Source organism: Plecotus auritus (genome assembly GCF_963455305.1).
Source record: "Plecotus auritus genome assembly, chromosome: 5".
Lineage (NCBI taxonomy): Eukaryota > Metazoa > Chordata > Mammalia > Chiroptera > Vespertilionidae > Plecotus > Plecotus auritus.
In genome coordinates this window covers 145,768,020-145,783,826 of record NC_137776.1, presented here as the reverse complement: position 1 = coordinate 145,783,826, position 15,807 = coordinate 145,768,020, and the positions used below count along the sequence as shown (strand labels likewise).

General features: G+C 40.7%; 1 protein-coding gene across 3 annotated transcripts in view; it reads right to left on the bottom strand.

Annotated features, from left to right (window-relative positions):
• PCSK5 (proprotein convertase subtilisin/kexin type 5) overlaps window positions 1-15,807 on the bottom strand; it is a gene marked incomplete at its 3' end in the record, with an annotated part of 433,646 nt that overhangs the window by 78,501 nt on the left and 339,338 nt on the right. For all 3 annotated transcript variants that reach the window (XM_080668429.1, XM_080668430.1, XM_080668431.1), the window contains exons 23-24: window positions 13,353-13,559; window positions 12,014-12,082 (exon numbers count right to left, since the gene is read on the bottom strand). In XM_080668429.1, coding sequence (XP_080524555.1) covers window positions 12,014-12,082; window positions 13,353-13,559 — 276 coding nt within the window. The remainder of the gene's footprint in view (window positions 1-12,013; window positions 12,083-13,352; window positions 13,560-15,807) is intronic.

The following is a 15,807-nucleotide window of genomic DNA, read 5'->3' as shown; positions in this document are numbered from 1 at the left end:
TCAGATGTGTTTGTTCATTAGACAAGGTTCCAGTTCAGATGCTTTCCCCCACTTACTTGCTAAGTTCCCAAGAGGCCCACCCCATGAATGCACAATTGGGCACAAATGTGACAGTTGGACAACGACTTTGTGTAACTGTCATTAGCCGTGGTGAAGTCAAGCTGTCACTGGCTTCATGGTTCTGATTTGCATTTTAATATTCAAGGGTGTAATTACTAAACCTAGTCCCAAGGAATAATTGACAGGTTTTATGTTTGAAATCTCAGTAGGTCAAACTTCTCATTTGTAAAACTTTTCAGTTGCTCTTTTGCCGAGCACATGAAAGGAATTTACTTCTGAACTGAGACCGTGTATGCCAAATTTTTATAGCCTTAAATATAGTATTTTATCACTACTATAAATGGTTCTTGACTCACTTCCCACAGACCCGTCAGTGCTAAAAGCAAGAGGTCTCCCTAATTCACTTGTTTCAATTCATAGAAGATTTCTAAGTTGAAGCTAGGTCATTTGGATAATATTTCAAATGTACAGGCTGCATTTCTGCTAAACATAGTAAACCTGAAATTTTACAATTGGGTTGGGCACTTAGCATGATTGTATTGGGCTTTCCAATAAGCACCCCTTCAAAACAACTTCCTTTTTGTTTCCTGGCTCACGTCTAGACCACACCCAAAGGCTTGATGTTATAACTGAAATGTTGGGGACATGGTAATATAGAGAGTACATTTTTAGGTTGATTTATTTTTCTAGAGGAACATCTAGGTTTCTAACAATTATTGTAGACATGAAGTTCCATTGTGATGATAAATCAAGCTGTCAACACTTTCTGGTCCAAGTTAGAGGTTGGAGAGATTGAGAAACTTTTATATTCTAATATTCCACCCTTTGCATCTTCAGATTATACGTTACCCCTCTGGAGGCAATGCCACATTTGTCCTTGGATTTTTCTCTTGTCCTGGAAATCTGATTGAGTGGCACTGATCAGGTAGAAATGCATCTCTCCCAATGGTCTCCTCTCCCAGTCCTTAGTGGCTGTCGAACAAGGGACTGAGGGGTACACATCCCTGGTCTGCCTGTCTGGTTCCTACAAAACATTTAGTTGTCTCTCCTAGTGGTGAATAATTTATAGGTAGTCAGAACACACTGTTTTTATGGAAAAGGTAGGAAAAAAAAGTTGTCTGCTACAGATGGCCATACGCACAGCTGGGAGGAACAAAGGTTCGATTGACCTGGTGATATCACTGGTGAGAACATGACTAACGTTGGGAGATGTCAGCGTGAATACCCCTAACCTTCAGTGCTTTAACTTTGGGTACTTGATCAAGAGGTGGTAAATGAGGCATGGCCTTGCCCTAGACCAGTGGTCGGCAAACTCATTAGTCAACAGAGCGGCAAACCGCGACTCTCGAGCCACAGTTTGCCGACCACTGCCCTAGACCCTGTCCCTGAGCCCACTGCCTTCCACAGCTTGCTGTGCTGTTCGGTCTCCATTCTACTTCTGGGCTGGAAGCTGAACTGAAGGCTGTTGGTAGGGCTGCAGCCAAGGTTTCTCTGGTGGGAGTTGCAGGGAGACTTCATGGAAAGGATGAGTCTTGGACTCCTACCAAATTTCCCCTCTTGTTGACTTTTAGAAGGCTGGAATTTCAGGCTCTAGAGGTGCAGAGGCAATTTACTGACACTCATTGTTGGCTCTACTCTTAGTTGGAGACCTGCCTGTTGAGCAGCTGGGTATCAACATGCAGATGCTCCCCCACCTCACCCACACTCAGCTCCTCTCTATTCTGGTGTCTGCTCTGTGACTTAAATCATTTTTCTCCTCTTTAACCAGTGGAGCTGGAAGCTTTTTCTGCCATCTGGTAAAGGACTGTGAAATGGCTGTGTGGCAGTGGCACAGGGAGATGGAGTGTTGGAGGTGAGACGAGGACAGCTAACAAAAACCACAGACATGTACTGAGTGCCTCCCTGATGACAGGCACTATGCTAAGTGCTGTGGCACAATGGCACACTAGTCAGACGTGTGACCTCAGGTATACCAACAGGCCTCTTGGTGATTGCTGATATTATAGGAAAGAAGAAGGGTAGAAATGGAGAGAAAGCAAATTATATTTTATTTTTATATTAATAATAGAGCCTCTTGGTTTTTCTCTCTTAGTGCAAGATATGATCATCTTTCTAGTTTTCATTATAATCTCTAGGGCCATATTAAGAGGTAAAAGAAAGGCAACTCATGGATATTTTCCTTTGTAAAATAGGATGGAATTAAGAAGTGAGAAGTATATGGGACTTGCCCAAAGATTTCCATTGTGGTAGGGGAAGGATGGAGATAGATACTAAGATTTTAGACTGCATTTTCCACAATACTGCAAAATCAAATAAGATGTAACCATCCACAGTTCTAGTCTCTACTGTTGTTCTCACTTTCCTTTGTTTTAAACCTGATGGACAGACATAAGCTGAGGGGTTGGTTGCTGAGGGATTTCAGAAAAATCAAACATATCTTTCACAAAGTAATTTGGCAACACTTTTCCAGCTCTTAAACTGCAAAAAAAAAAAAAAAATGGTTTTCTAGATAGTTCTGTAGGCATGAAATCCATCCCACCAGCCTAACTGCCCCTTACCCCCAGTCTCTGGAAGTGCATTGTTGCAGACCCCCCATTGCTTTCAGGAATGGCGGCTTGCCTTCTGAGCCCCTCCACCCTGCATGCAGTGCTCGACCACACTGCACTTTTAACTAGATTTGTTTTGAAAGTAATTGGCTCAGTTCTCTTTCTGCAAGTATACGTGATCCAGAAAGCCTTGGCTCACAAGTCAACTTCACAGGTCAGTTACACAACAAGTAGGAAGAACTTTGATTATACCCTTCTCCGGGGGGAAATGGTGTAATAACACCAAGAGCCAAGATGATGAGCTAATTGCTCTAGAATTGAACTTAGGATACCTCGCCACTAATTTTCTTCTCCCCCATAACTAGGAATGTGAACTTGAATGCAGGAGGAGCAAAGGGAAATGCCAGGAGACATAACTAAGGAGCATTTAAGAGTATAGCCAAGAATGAAACAAATATAGCAGATTGACCTTTTTGCGAAAATGATGTCTGAGTGTAATCTACTCTGGAAAAAGAATAAATATTTGGATGCTCTGTGGATTTGGAGCCAGACAGTTCTAAGTTTGGATTTGGCTCTAAAACTCATTAGCTATGTGACTTTGAGCAAATTACATAAGATCTCTGTGCCTTGGTTTTTTCATCTATAAAGTGGGGATAAGCATTTTGAACAGAGAAGATTGTATGAGAATTAGAGATCATAGCTGTGCACCTAGCATAAAATAGACTGTAAGTTGTAATTATAATAATAAAATGCATCAGCCTCTGCTTCAGCTTCCATCCTCAACAAAGAATTTTAAACATGATATTGAAATGTTCAGTTTGATATACCTACTTTAATCCGTGATTCATATACCCATTTTAATGAACTCTGATCACACATTATAATCAGCAGTTTTTGAAAAAGAATATTTTTATTGATTTCAGAGAGGAAGGGAGAGAATGAGAGAGAGAAACATCAGTGATGAGAGAGATTCATTGATTGGCTGCCTCCTGCACGCTCCACACTGGGCATGGAGCCCACAACCCGGGCATGTGCCCTGACCAGGAATCGAACCATGACCTCCTGGTTCATAGGTCAGTGTTCAACCATTGAGCTACGGCCAGCTGGGTGAATTGGCAGTTTTTAAAAACACAGATGCCTGAGCCTCACCCTAGACCAGTGGTCAGCAAACTGCGGCTCATGAGCCACATGCGGCCCGCAGTTTGCCGCTCTGTTGACTAATGAGTTTGCCAACCACTGACCTAGACTCTCGATTCCAATAATTACAGGCTGTTGTTGTTCCTTGTGATTAAGCCCCTATCCCAGTGGTCGGCAAACTTATTAGTCAACAGAGCGGCAAACCGGATGTGGCTCGCGAGCCGCAGTTGGCCAACCACTGCCCTAGGCCAATTAAACCAGAGACTTTGGGGTTGGGTCCCAAGACTGCATTTTACATGATGCTAACATGCACCTAGGGCTAAGAACCACTGGCCTTTCCCATTTACATGTGAGCCCCTTGAAAGCAGAAAATGCTTTATTTTCCTTTCTATCCCATGCTTACTTAGCCTGATGTGGAAGTTCAGTGAATATTTCTTGAACCAAATTACAAAAATTAGAGAAAGTTGTCTAAATTACCCAGACTGGGCTCATCTGGGCACTTTTCTTGGGCAGCAGATAAAGTCAAGAGTACGAGAATATTATCATTTTCACAATAGGGATTTGAAAGAGTAGGGTAAAGAAAGGTCAGGGTCCTTTCAGCTGACAATTCACCTATTGACTACATATCATTTATCACTGGTCCTCTTTTGGACTCTTTAGTTGTCAAGGGATCAGAGAAGTGAGACAGCAGAATACTTTGGGAAACTCCATCAGTTAAAAATCACACAACTTCCTTAGAAAAATTTCTTTGAAAGAAGGAGAATGCCAGACACTGCCATGGTATGATAATGGGCAAGATCAGAGGGGCAGGAGAGAGAAAGCAGTGAATCAATGAGTACATGTTTGGGACTGTTTAGTGTACAAACATGCGATGTGAGACCTTGGAATATACCAGTAGCAGTCCCAGTTATTACCATGGTGAGACTGTCATTAGAATATTCACAATATTAGTTTCTCTTTTGCAGGCACATGGCAGGATTGTATCTCTCTACTCTGTGGTCTTAGGCATTACCGTGTTACTGGCCAAAAATATGTGAGTGGGAAGTTACAGGTATCACATTCTGGGGAAACCGTTAAGAGCCAGTGTACTTTTCCTCTGTCACATAAGGTAATGGCTGCTCCGTCAGCCTGGGCCCTGGATTGAGGATCATGCAGAGCAGAGTTCTCAGCTGACCCGTGGAGATGTAGCATGAATGAGAAATAAGCCTTTAAGTTTTTGAGGATTCAGGGGTGTCATTTGTTATCGAACCCTGCCTATCATAGTGCATACATATAACAAAAAGCTTCTAAGCTAACCTCTTCTTCTGTGAAAAGAGTAAACAGAACTTTGAAACTGATTGTTTAATAACCCTGTCACTTCTCCTATGCATTAAATTGTTCAAATTTCAACACCTTTCTAATCCTCAGTTTCTCCATCTGTAAAAATCATTGAGTTGTCAATGTGAAAACACATCATTTACCTTAAGTGTTTAGCAGAGTGCCTAGTGAATGATGATGCTTGGTAAATATTAGGATATACAGCCCTATTATTTGTGAAATAAACTGGACAAATGATGGGAAAGCAGAAAGCACAAAAGCATGCACTAAATATTTTCTAAATGAATTAATGAAGAAAGGATAAGGGACCACGAAATGGCATAACTTCTACAAATTCTTCGAGTGTGGGTTCTCTCTTCTTTCAAATTTTTATTCCTTCTCGACCCCCATCTTTGAAATAAGGTATCATTTAGAAAATGAGGGGAGAGGGAGGCTCTAATGAATGTAAATAAAAACAATCATTTTAAGTTTTTGTTTTGTTTTTATACAATAGATTGCTTGTTTCTCTTTTCTTCAGCAAACTGGTGACAGTGCATTTAGATTCTAATTCTTCCTCTGAAACTGGCATTTGTTTGGCCTTTTAAGGACAATAGACATCCTTCCCCATCTGTCCCTGGAGATGATGGTAGCTAATTACCTGGGTCATGTACTAATCAGGGGTCCTCAAACTTTTTAAACAGGGGACCAGTTCACTGTCCCTCAGACTGTTGGAGGGCCGGACTATAGTTTAAAAAAAAAACTATGAACAAATTCCTATGCACACTGCGTGCCCGGGACGAGTCGGCTGCTAAGCAGGACAGGCAGCGGCACCCGGCGGGCCAGATAAATGTCCTCGGCGGGCCGCATGTGGCCCGCGGGCCGTAGTTTGAGAACCCCCTCTAAGTCATGCACTGGGTCCTGGCACAACTGTGAGTGATGCACCTAAGTCACTAAGAAGAAGGTCCTTTATGAATGTTGAACTTCACTTTTACAATCAGCAACTTCTTTCTAGTTTAAAGGAGACACCAGCCTAGTATAAATTTTATCCTGTAATGCCTTTGGTTTGGAAGGTACCCAAACTATTTGATACTGTTTTTCTTCTCCTGAAAGTTTGTGGGAAAGGTCCAGTGGGAGATCTGGGTAAAGTGAAATAAATAGTGATCTGTGACTATATTTGATTTGAAGAACCCTGCATGTCTATGCCTTTGGAAAAGTAAAACATGAATTTTATGTCTCAGATGTCTCAATATTTTTTCTCCTATGATGAGGTCTCACTCCTTAATGAAATTATAGAATGTTTAGAAGCATCCTTGACCTCTACAAGTACCAACCCCCACAGTCTTGATAATAAAAAAAAGTATCATAACATTGAGTAATGTTATGGGGTCATCCTCACCTCCTATTAAGAATCACTGGTCTAGGCACTTTTGTCAAAGATAATAGATGATACGGTATACTTGTCAAATTATCACATCAGGAAATACATGATATCAGGTTGTATGGCACTAATGGTAGTAATGCTTAGTATAATAACTTGGTTAACTTGGTAACCAGCAAATCTCTCCATTGTAATTAACTGTTAATTATGGAGGTACCTTGAGTGTGTGTGATTATATTATTCCCAAACAATTTTCACTTAATGATTTTAGCTTCCACTGATGACTCTCCCTTGAGTCTATGCACTAGGACAGTGGTTGGCAAACTCATTAGTCAACAGAGCGGCAAACCGCGGCGGCTCTCAAGCCGCATTTGCCGACCACAGCACTAGGGGATATTAAAATGATGATTTTCTAATTCTTCCATGCATGTATACCAGCTGAAATTTTTTTGTAAAGAAGAGCTTTCCACTTTCTTTCTTTAAAAAATATAATTGACACATAGATTCTGTTTTAAATGAATCGTAATTATTTTTCATCAGTATTTTGATGCTCACATTGTCCAAATTGGCCAGTGGGAACCTATGTACACTAAATACTATATTATTTGTTATGAATATCCAAACCACTTACATGGTTCAAGTCCAAATATGTAAAAAGATATTTCCAGAGAAGTCTCACTCCCACTCCTTTTACTCCTTCCTCTGTGAGTAACCACTTTCATTAATTTCTGATTTATCTTTTTTAAAAAATAAGTGAAAAATATATGTGTACACAACTATATCTTATTTCATCACCTTTTCAGACAAAAAAAGGTAGCATACTAGGTATACTTTTTTGCACCTGGCCTTCTACTTAATAGGATATCATGAAATCATTATCAGTCCATATACACTGAGTGGCCAGATTATTATGATCTCTGAACGCATAATAATCTGGTCACTCAGTGTGTGTGTGTGTATGTGTGTGTGTGTGTGTGTGTGTGTGTATGTGTATTAGAGGCCCAGTGCATGAATTTGTGCATGGGTGGGGTCTGGCCAGCCTGGCCAGGGGGAGGGGACATGGGCGGTTGGCCAGCCTGCCTGCTTTTCAAACTGGTCAAGGGGACAATTTGCATATTAGCCTTTTATTATATAGGATATACACTGAGTGGCCAGATTATTATGCGTTCAGAGATCATAATAATCTGGCCACTCAGTGTAGATCGTCTTTGCTCTTTTTATGGCTGCATAGTACTTCATCATGAATGAGTATCTTAGTTGATTGAACCAGTCTTCCATAATGGGCATTTAGGTTGCTTCCAAAAGTTTATTACCATAAATAATGCTGCAATGAATAACCTTGTGAATATGCTGCTCTGAATTGCGGGATGTGTCCTCAGGGTAAATTCCTAGAAGGGATGTCATGAGGACGAAGATAAATGCCTATGTAACTGTGTTACCTACTGCCAAATTTTCTTCAACATTGTTGTCCATTTTGTCTTGCCACCAGTAATAAATAAGAGTGTTTTCCTACAGTCTTGCCTGTACCATGTGCTGTAAGTTTTTGAATTTTTGCCAAAATTGGTCAGAAATGGTAAGCCATAGTAATTTAATTTGCATTTCCCATATAATGAATGAAGTTAAGTATCATTTCTTATGCTCAAGGGCCATTTGTTTCACCTGATTTTAAAAACCTATATTTTTCTTCTTGATTTCCTGGCTGTAGTTACCTTTGATCAGGTAACTATGTACCTGTTATTTCCTACCTGGATTTTTGAAATAGTCTTCTAGCTGGTTACTCTGCCTACAGCCTTTCTTCTTTCAATGGTCCTGAACACAGTTAATGTAGTTACCAAATTAATATTATTAAAACAACTCTTTAAAACAGTCTCTCTTTTTAAAGGAACTTTCAATTATTTACTAGCCACAGAATACTTTTAAACTTGTTAGTCCAGAATTCAAGATACAATTTTTAGCCACTTCTCCAAACTGCTCTTTGCCCATTCCCTTATATTCCTTTTGCAAAACTGGTACATTTAGTGTCCTACAATCCATGACAGAAATTCTGTCCTCCAAGCCTTTTTCCTCCTGGAGTTCAGGTCTGAAGCCCCTCCGTAGTGCAGCCTGCCCTTTATCTGTCTAAATTGCAGGGATGCTTCCAGGCTTATCTCAAGAACTACCTTCTGGACACCTTCCTTAACCACTTTGTGCCCCGGGGTTCCCTCCTTTCAAAATTCTGCTGGTACAAATCTTTGTCCCTTTATTTAGCACTTAATTTTATGGCCTTTTTCTTTTTTTGCAATTGCTTATAATTTAAAAATGTGTGTATATTTTTCCCCAAGAGTAGGGTCTATAGGTATTTTATTGAGCAAATGCTAATAAATTTTCATCACCTGCTTCTGAGCCAAGATAAGGGCACATTAGCCTCTATTTTATTGACAAGATAATGAAGTAGAGATATTATACAATTTGATTAAATCATTATTGAGTCGTTGGTCATGTGGGCATGGGTCCCAAGTCTCAGGTTATAGTCAAATGTCATACTTATTACCACATTCCCTAAATTAAAAGAAAAAAGGATGCCTTAAAATATTAAGTAAAAATGATTCCATTTATCCTCTCTATTAATTAACATACATAATTTAGAAGACTTAGATTTATCTTAGTTAAAATTTCCATTCAAGACACTGATTAGAAAGACAGAGAATTTGGCATCAAATCCTCTTGGGACAAAATGGTATTATACAGAATGCTATTTGTTTGTTTTCAGCCTGATAAAATGCTCATAAACACATTTGATTAGAGAAAACATCATATCTAAATCCTTGTGTATTCTAAGCCATGCATTTCTGCTTTCAACTGAATAAACATTTACACATTTATTGTACATTTATTATATCATAGGCATGCTGCTAGTTTTTGTGGGAACAGAATGTATAAGTTAAAGAGCATGTTCTCAGGTAGTTGTGTTTTTTTTTTAATCCTCACTGAAGGATATATTTTTCATTGATTTTTAGAGAGAGTGGAAGGGCGGGAGGACTGGGGCGGGGGGGGGGAGGGAGAGAGAGAAAGAGAGAGATATTGATGTGAGAGAGACATATCAATTGGTTGCCTTCCACATGCGCCCTGATAGGGGCCAGGGATTAAACCTGCAACCTAGGTACATGCCCTTGACCAGGAATCAAACCCAAGGTGTTCGGAGCCAATGCTCTAACCACTGAGCTGCACAAGCGAGGGCATTCTCAGGTAATGTCTAGGCAGAAACTACCTATGTGTACATACCAAATATTACTGTAAAGAGTATTACTATTAGTCTACAAACAAAGAAAAACAAAAGAGAATTCTACTGGAGAGATCAACAAAGGCTTCAGAAATAAGATGATAGTTGAGTTCGGCCAAGGCAACCCAAAAATCCATAAGGCCCAATATATACATTATAAAGTAAGAGAAATTTTAGAATATAAAATGAGAAATTAGCAGTATTGAAAGTGTTCTAGTCATCTCTTCTGTAATCCCACTGCACTTTGTACTTCTTTCTATTCTGGCAGGTTGCCTTGCAAAGGATTTGGCTCCAGGTGTGTCACTGTGATAGCCAGAGAGGACCTTACAGTAGGATCACAGCCATATGGACTTGGAATTCCCAGTGCAGGCACATAGTAGACAATTATAATTTTATAAAAGAATGAATGAACTAAATGTTTTAAAAGCACTTTGTGAAGTCAGTTGAACTTTCTAATTTTTACAAGTTGATTATTTTGGGTGTTGAGTCCCCAGATAGCTAGTGTGTGCTATAGAATTCGTTATCCAGTGGCTACACTTGGTTCTCATCTTTAGCCAGGTCAGCTAAGGGTAGGGTGGACAATGCAGATCCCCAGTGATCATGGTTGCCACTGCTCCCACCTCTATGCCAAGATCCTCACTGATCCTGAATGGGTCCACACACATTCATACATCTTTTAAACCTGAGAGTCAAAACCACAAAAAAACCCATGTTTGAAATTTGACAAGTGCACATGCAGCTTGTTGGTTGTGCGTGTGCTTGCGCGCGCACATACACACACACACAGACACACACACACACCTTTTATGATGCACAGAGATGCTAGCAAGGACACATAACACACAATAGCAAAGGTGCAAAAGAGGCCACAAAAATTAGCTGGGATGTGAAACCTAATGTGCATATATGGTCTGAAATGGGAAAAAGGATAATCAGTATAGTCAAAACATTTACCCTTGCTCCCTGCAAGAATGATCACTTCTTATCACCTCACAAGAGACACTGGAATTTGCTTATCGTTTTAATTTTCGTACTTTTATTACTGAAGTTTAGGTCTAATTTTCCTTCCAAGGAAATTAGCATTTTACTTTTAACTCTCTGATCTAAATGTTACCCCCTTCTTAAGTGTAACTCCATTATTATTTTTTATTTTTCAGTAATATATGCCCCATTTCATAGTGAAAAACAATGGGAGAATGGTATTCAAGTTCCTAAAACTTCTATTTTGTAGTTACAGATATTACAAAAAAGACATCATTTCCATTTAAGTCAGAGAGAATTGGTGAGAGCCATCAGGTAAATTATAATTCATGTGTAATATTTAAGAATTAAGGAAACCCATTAGAGAAAGTCAATAACAAGCCCACTTAATGCTGGCACAGTCTGACCCCTTGCAACTTCACGAGTGCTTCATGAAGCATTGGCTTCCCTGGGCAGCTTACTAGAAATGCACATTGTAGGGCCCTACTTAGACCCATGAATCAGAATTTGCATTTTAACAAATTTCTCATAGTATTTTGCGTGCACATTAAAGTTTTAGGAGCATGAGGTAATCACAGGGCTTTCATGGAAACTCCTTGAAGAGAAATTATTCCATTAATCTTTAATTCTGGTTGGGTTTTCTTTTAAAGACCCACAGACCCAAATGCTTATTAGTTTCAATATCTTGCCTAAATTTACATCACGATGCATTCCTGGAATTTGATGGCCTCCCTGCTTTTCATTTTGCATCCAATCCAATGGTGCCCTGTGGTACAGATTGTCCCTACCTCTCTGTCCACAGGAGAACCAGGTGTGCATGGGGAGAAGTGAGGGGCCAGTGATGTGAATTAGAGAATTATGTGGAAGATTGACAAGTGCTTTTAATTGTATGATGGGGATTTCAGCTCGCTGTCATTAAATTGATTTTTGTCTTAGGCTTAAAGTCATTTTTGCAAAGGAACACCCTCTAACTCCCAACACGCTTCTGCATTTCACATACCAAGTGAGTGATTAGGCATATTACTACGCTTGATTTTATTTCTCTTCCATCATTGCTCATTTTCAAATTAGTGATCTCGAGAAGCTAAGGAGAGGCTAGGTCCCTGGCACCTAGAAACATGGTTGCTATAGGTATCCCCTGCCAACTAGCTAACAACCAGAGGAAAAGATACCTTGTTCTTTCCTAGACTTGAGTTTCAAGAAGACAAGTGACCTATCCATTGCATGGGAGTGAGCCCACTTAGTGGATATTGATGATGACTACAATGGCAAGAGTCTCTGCTGAAGGAATGACAGGGTGTGTGGAAAAGGACACAACTGTTTCAACCCTTGAATCAACAAAGGAAGATGACATACCCAAGCTGCATCCCAAACATCCTTCTTCGCAAGGCACACATTCTCCAAGGTCTGGGTCTTGGACTTCACCTATACAGTGAGAAGAGTGAAAAGCAATTCATTTTCACCGAGTGGAGACACATCGGTTGCTATGAAAATAATGTTCATGTGTAGCTACTCTACTTCAAGCAAGTAATAGATCAATTATGAAACCTAAAACCATATTTAAGGATCTATGTGTCACCCACAATTTTATCTCTTTCATTAATTTACTTGATTAGATCACATTGATTGGGTACAGATAGAACAGAGTGGGACTGTATGCCATGCAACTTGTATTGAAATTAAGCTGGTAGATTTTATTTGTTAAAGAAATAAGTTCTTCTGGGAAAATGGAATTGGGCATATAAATAAACAGGCTCTCTCTCTCTGTTTTTAATCCTCACCTGAGGATATACTTTTATTGATTTCAAGGGGGAGAGAGAGAGAGAGAGAGTGAGAGAGAGAGAGAGACAGACAGACAGACAGACATTGATGTGAGAGAGAAATATTGATGGGTTGCCTTCCGTATATGCCCTGAATGGGGATTGAACCCGAAACCTAGTATGTGCCCTGACCGGGAATCAAACCCACAGTCTTTTGGTGAACGGGATGTTGCTTCAACCACCTGAGCAATCTGGCCAGGGTGAGGCTCTATCTCCTTTTATCTGGTCTAGAAATATCTTGAGCTCTCTCTCTTCAGCATCAGATTAGGCATAATTCTTATACAGAGCAGAGAAAGTTTGTAGTATTCTTACATGGAAAAGTGCTGTTTTTAAACTCTCCTTCTTCCTATGTAAGATAAGGAATTGGTCAATAACTATAACTTACAATTCACAGAACATTTTAATATGTTAGGGTAGTTTTAGGTAGGACGACGCTCTTTGGCTTCTCACAGCAGCCATCTTGGTGCTATGCTCTCCCTTTTACAAGTGAAGAAACCAAGCAGCAGAATTCAAACTAATTTTGTCCAGAATCTCATAACTAGTAATTGAGCAGGAGAAAATTGTTGGCCACGACTTCCAGACTCTCATCTAATTTTCTCTCCCCGATACCCTGCCTATAAACCCTCCACTCAAGATCAGTTTCTATGTGATTAATTGCAGTCATTATGTATTATGTCTGGGGAAACCCAGAGAAAAAGTGTGTAGGGACAGAGAGAAGGGCAGCAATCACTGTTCCCATTTGATGTACAGTCACACAGAGTCATCCCAGGCACTGACAGAAAACCAAGAAGACAATTCAAGAGTGTGGGACATGTAGGGGTACAGTTCCTTCTGCCACCTCCTGGGGTAGGGCAGTGTCCCCAGAGCAGCCTTACCTGGTCCGCACTCTAACTTCTGACAGGTGTGGTTGGTGGATGCTATGAAGTAGCCATTCATGCATCGCGTGCAGATGTCTGCGCTGTGGCAAAGCTCACAGTTATCTGGGCAGGGCAGGCAGGCGTGCTCCTCGGCAGGGTAGTGCCCCACTGGGCAGCTCTCCCGACACTCCCCCCAGTACAGGAAGCGCTCTTGGCCTTGCTTATCTGAACAGATAGAGAAGCAGCAACAACAACAACAACAAAAAAGGGAAAATGTACACAATTAACCATAAACTAATATAATGAAGATATTTTATTTAAAAAAACAAACACACATGACCGAGTGCTTAGGCTCCTAGGGGGCCAGAAGTATAAGAATGGATTTAATAAAAAGTGCAATGTCTGTACTTGTAGTTGAAAAGTTTTTCTTGGGGTCCTTTCAGTGTCTATAGAAGCCCACAGACGTGGAGGCTAGAGATCCTGTGAGAATAAACAAATGCTTATTGATAGACCTGTTTTTTATGACAGTGCAGTCTTTTAGGATGATTTTGAATTCTGTTATCAAAATCACATGCTTGTGTTAGCTGTCTGAATTTTTGTGTGGCTGCCAATTCCTACAGTGGCAGCCATTCAACATTAGACCAAGCACACTTCTGACGCCTTTACGTGCACCACTGAACGTTCCCGAACTCTGCCAAGACTAGATTCTACCAGGAAAGAATCAGCAGTACCCCCAGCATGAGACTATGGGAATTTACTCCTGGATGAAATGGAAAATTCTAATGAGTTACAAACAATTGCAGTTAATAAAAAGGATTATCAATATATTTAAAAAGTGAGATTGATATATATAGATGCACCTAGAGGTCTCCTACCCTCACCCTCCTGGAGTTTTTTAGTTTGTGCTGAGTGTGTTTGGGGTATCCCATCTTCTCTGAACCAGGTCTCCCATTATGTTCCGGCTTCTGAAAAACAGCTGATCTGTGCTACCCACATAACTGGGGTCTACTGTTCGCTCATCATGTAATCTACCACGTGAAGATGCTGAACCACTGGCCTTCAAAGTGCAAGTGGCCGAATTTGTGGGTAGAGATAACATGGACCCCCATGTTACAAGTTCAGAAACTGAAAGTTAGTATAATGTTAGGTTGAACCACATGAAAGTGCCAGCATTCAACTATTTTTTTTTTTTACCTGTAAACTTGCTTAAACCACTCTCAATAGTTCCAGGGGTCCTCAAACTTTTTAAACAGGGGGCCAGTTCACTGTCCCTCAGACCGTTGGAGGGCGGACTAGAGTTTAAAAAAAAAATGATGAACAAATTCCTATGCGCATTGCGGGCCCGGGACGAGTTGGCTGCTAAGCAGGACAGGCAGCGGCACCCGTCGAGCCAGATAAATGTCCTCGGCAGGCTGCATGTGGCCCTCGGGCCGTAGTTTGAGGACCCCTAGGATGTTTCCTATTTAATTGTTCAAATACAATAAAAAATTCACTCTAGGATTACAGGCTCTGAAGCCACCTCTGTTCTGGTGGTGATTTCATGCCAGAAGTCTGATGGTGTTTGTGGGAACAAAGAAAATAAAGAGGGCTTCCATGGAAGTGGTGGAGTAGAGTGCTCTCTTCATGTCTGATAGGAGAGTGTTTGGGAGGATGTAATGTGCACGTGGTGATGCTGCCACTATAGGCCAGTGTTGTGGAGCATAAAACCCTCATCTGGTGGAACCTGAATCTCAGGAGACCACACAAGGGTTAACCTTCCAAGTTATGTTCTTCTCAGGCACATTATGAAAGCCTAGCAAACCCCAATTTCCATGGCTCATTCAGAGGTTACCCTATTTCCCCATATGAGTGAAATCATATGGTTCTTAGCTTTTTCTGACTGACTTATTTCACTTAGCATAATGTTGCCAAGGTCCATCCATGTTGTTGCAAATGGCAGTATTTCATCCTTTCTTATGGCTGAGTAGTATTCTATTGTGTGTATGTAAAAGTGAAACTTGTGAACACAAACAGCAGTGTGGTGGTTGCCAGAGGGAAGGGGGTGGGGGGTAAAGAGGGTCCTAATATATGGTGATGGGAGAAGATTGACTTTGGGTGGTGGGCACACAGTGCAATATACAGATCTTGTAACATGGAAACCCACACCTGAAACCTATCCTATATAATAAAAGGTTAATATGCAAATTATCCCCTCAACCAGGAGTTCCACCAGGGGGCAGGGCCAGCCAGCCAACCACCCGTAGCACCTCCCTCCAGCTGGCTACACACCCCATTGGCTTCCCCTACCCTGATAGGGCGGGCCAGACCCCATCTGTGCATGAATTCGTGCATCAGGCCTCTAGTATGACCATATTAACTGATGTCACCTCAGTAAAATTAATTAAAAAATGGACAAAAAGAAAAGATCTTGTTTTTAAGGGGGCCAAATTTCTCAGATATAGGTAGGACGAGCTGAGGGAGAACAGTGGTAAGC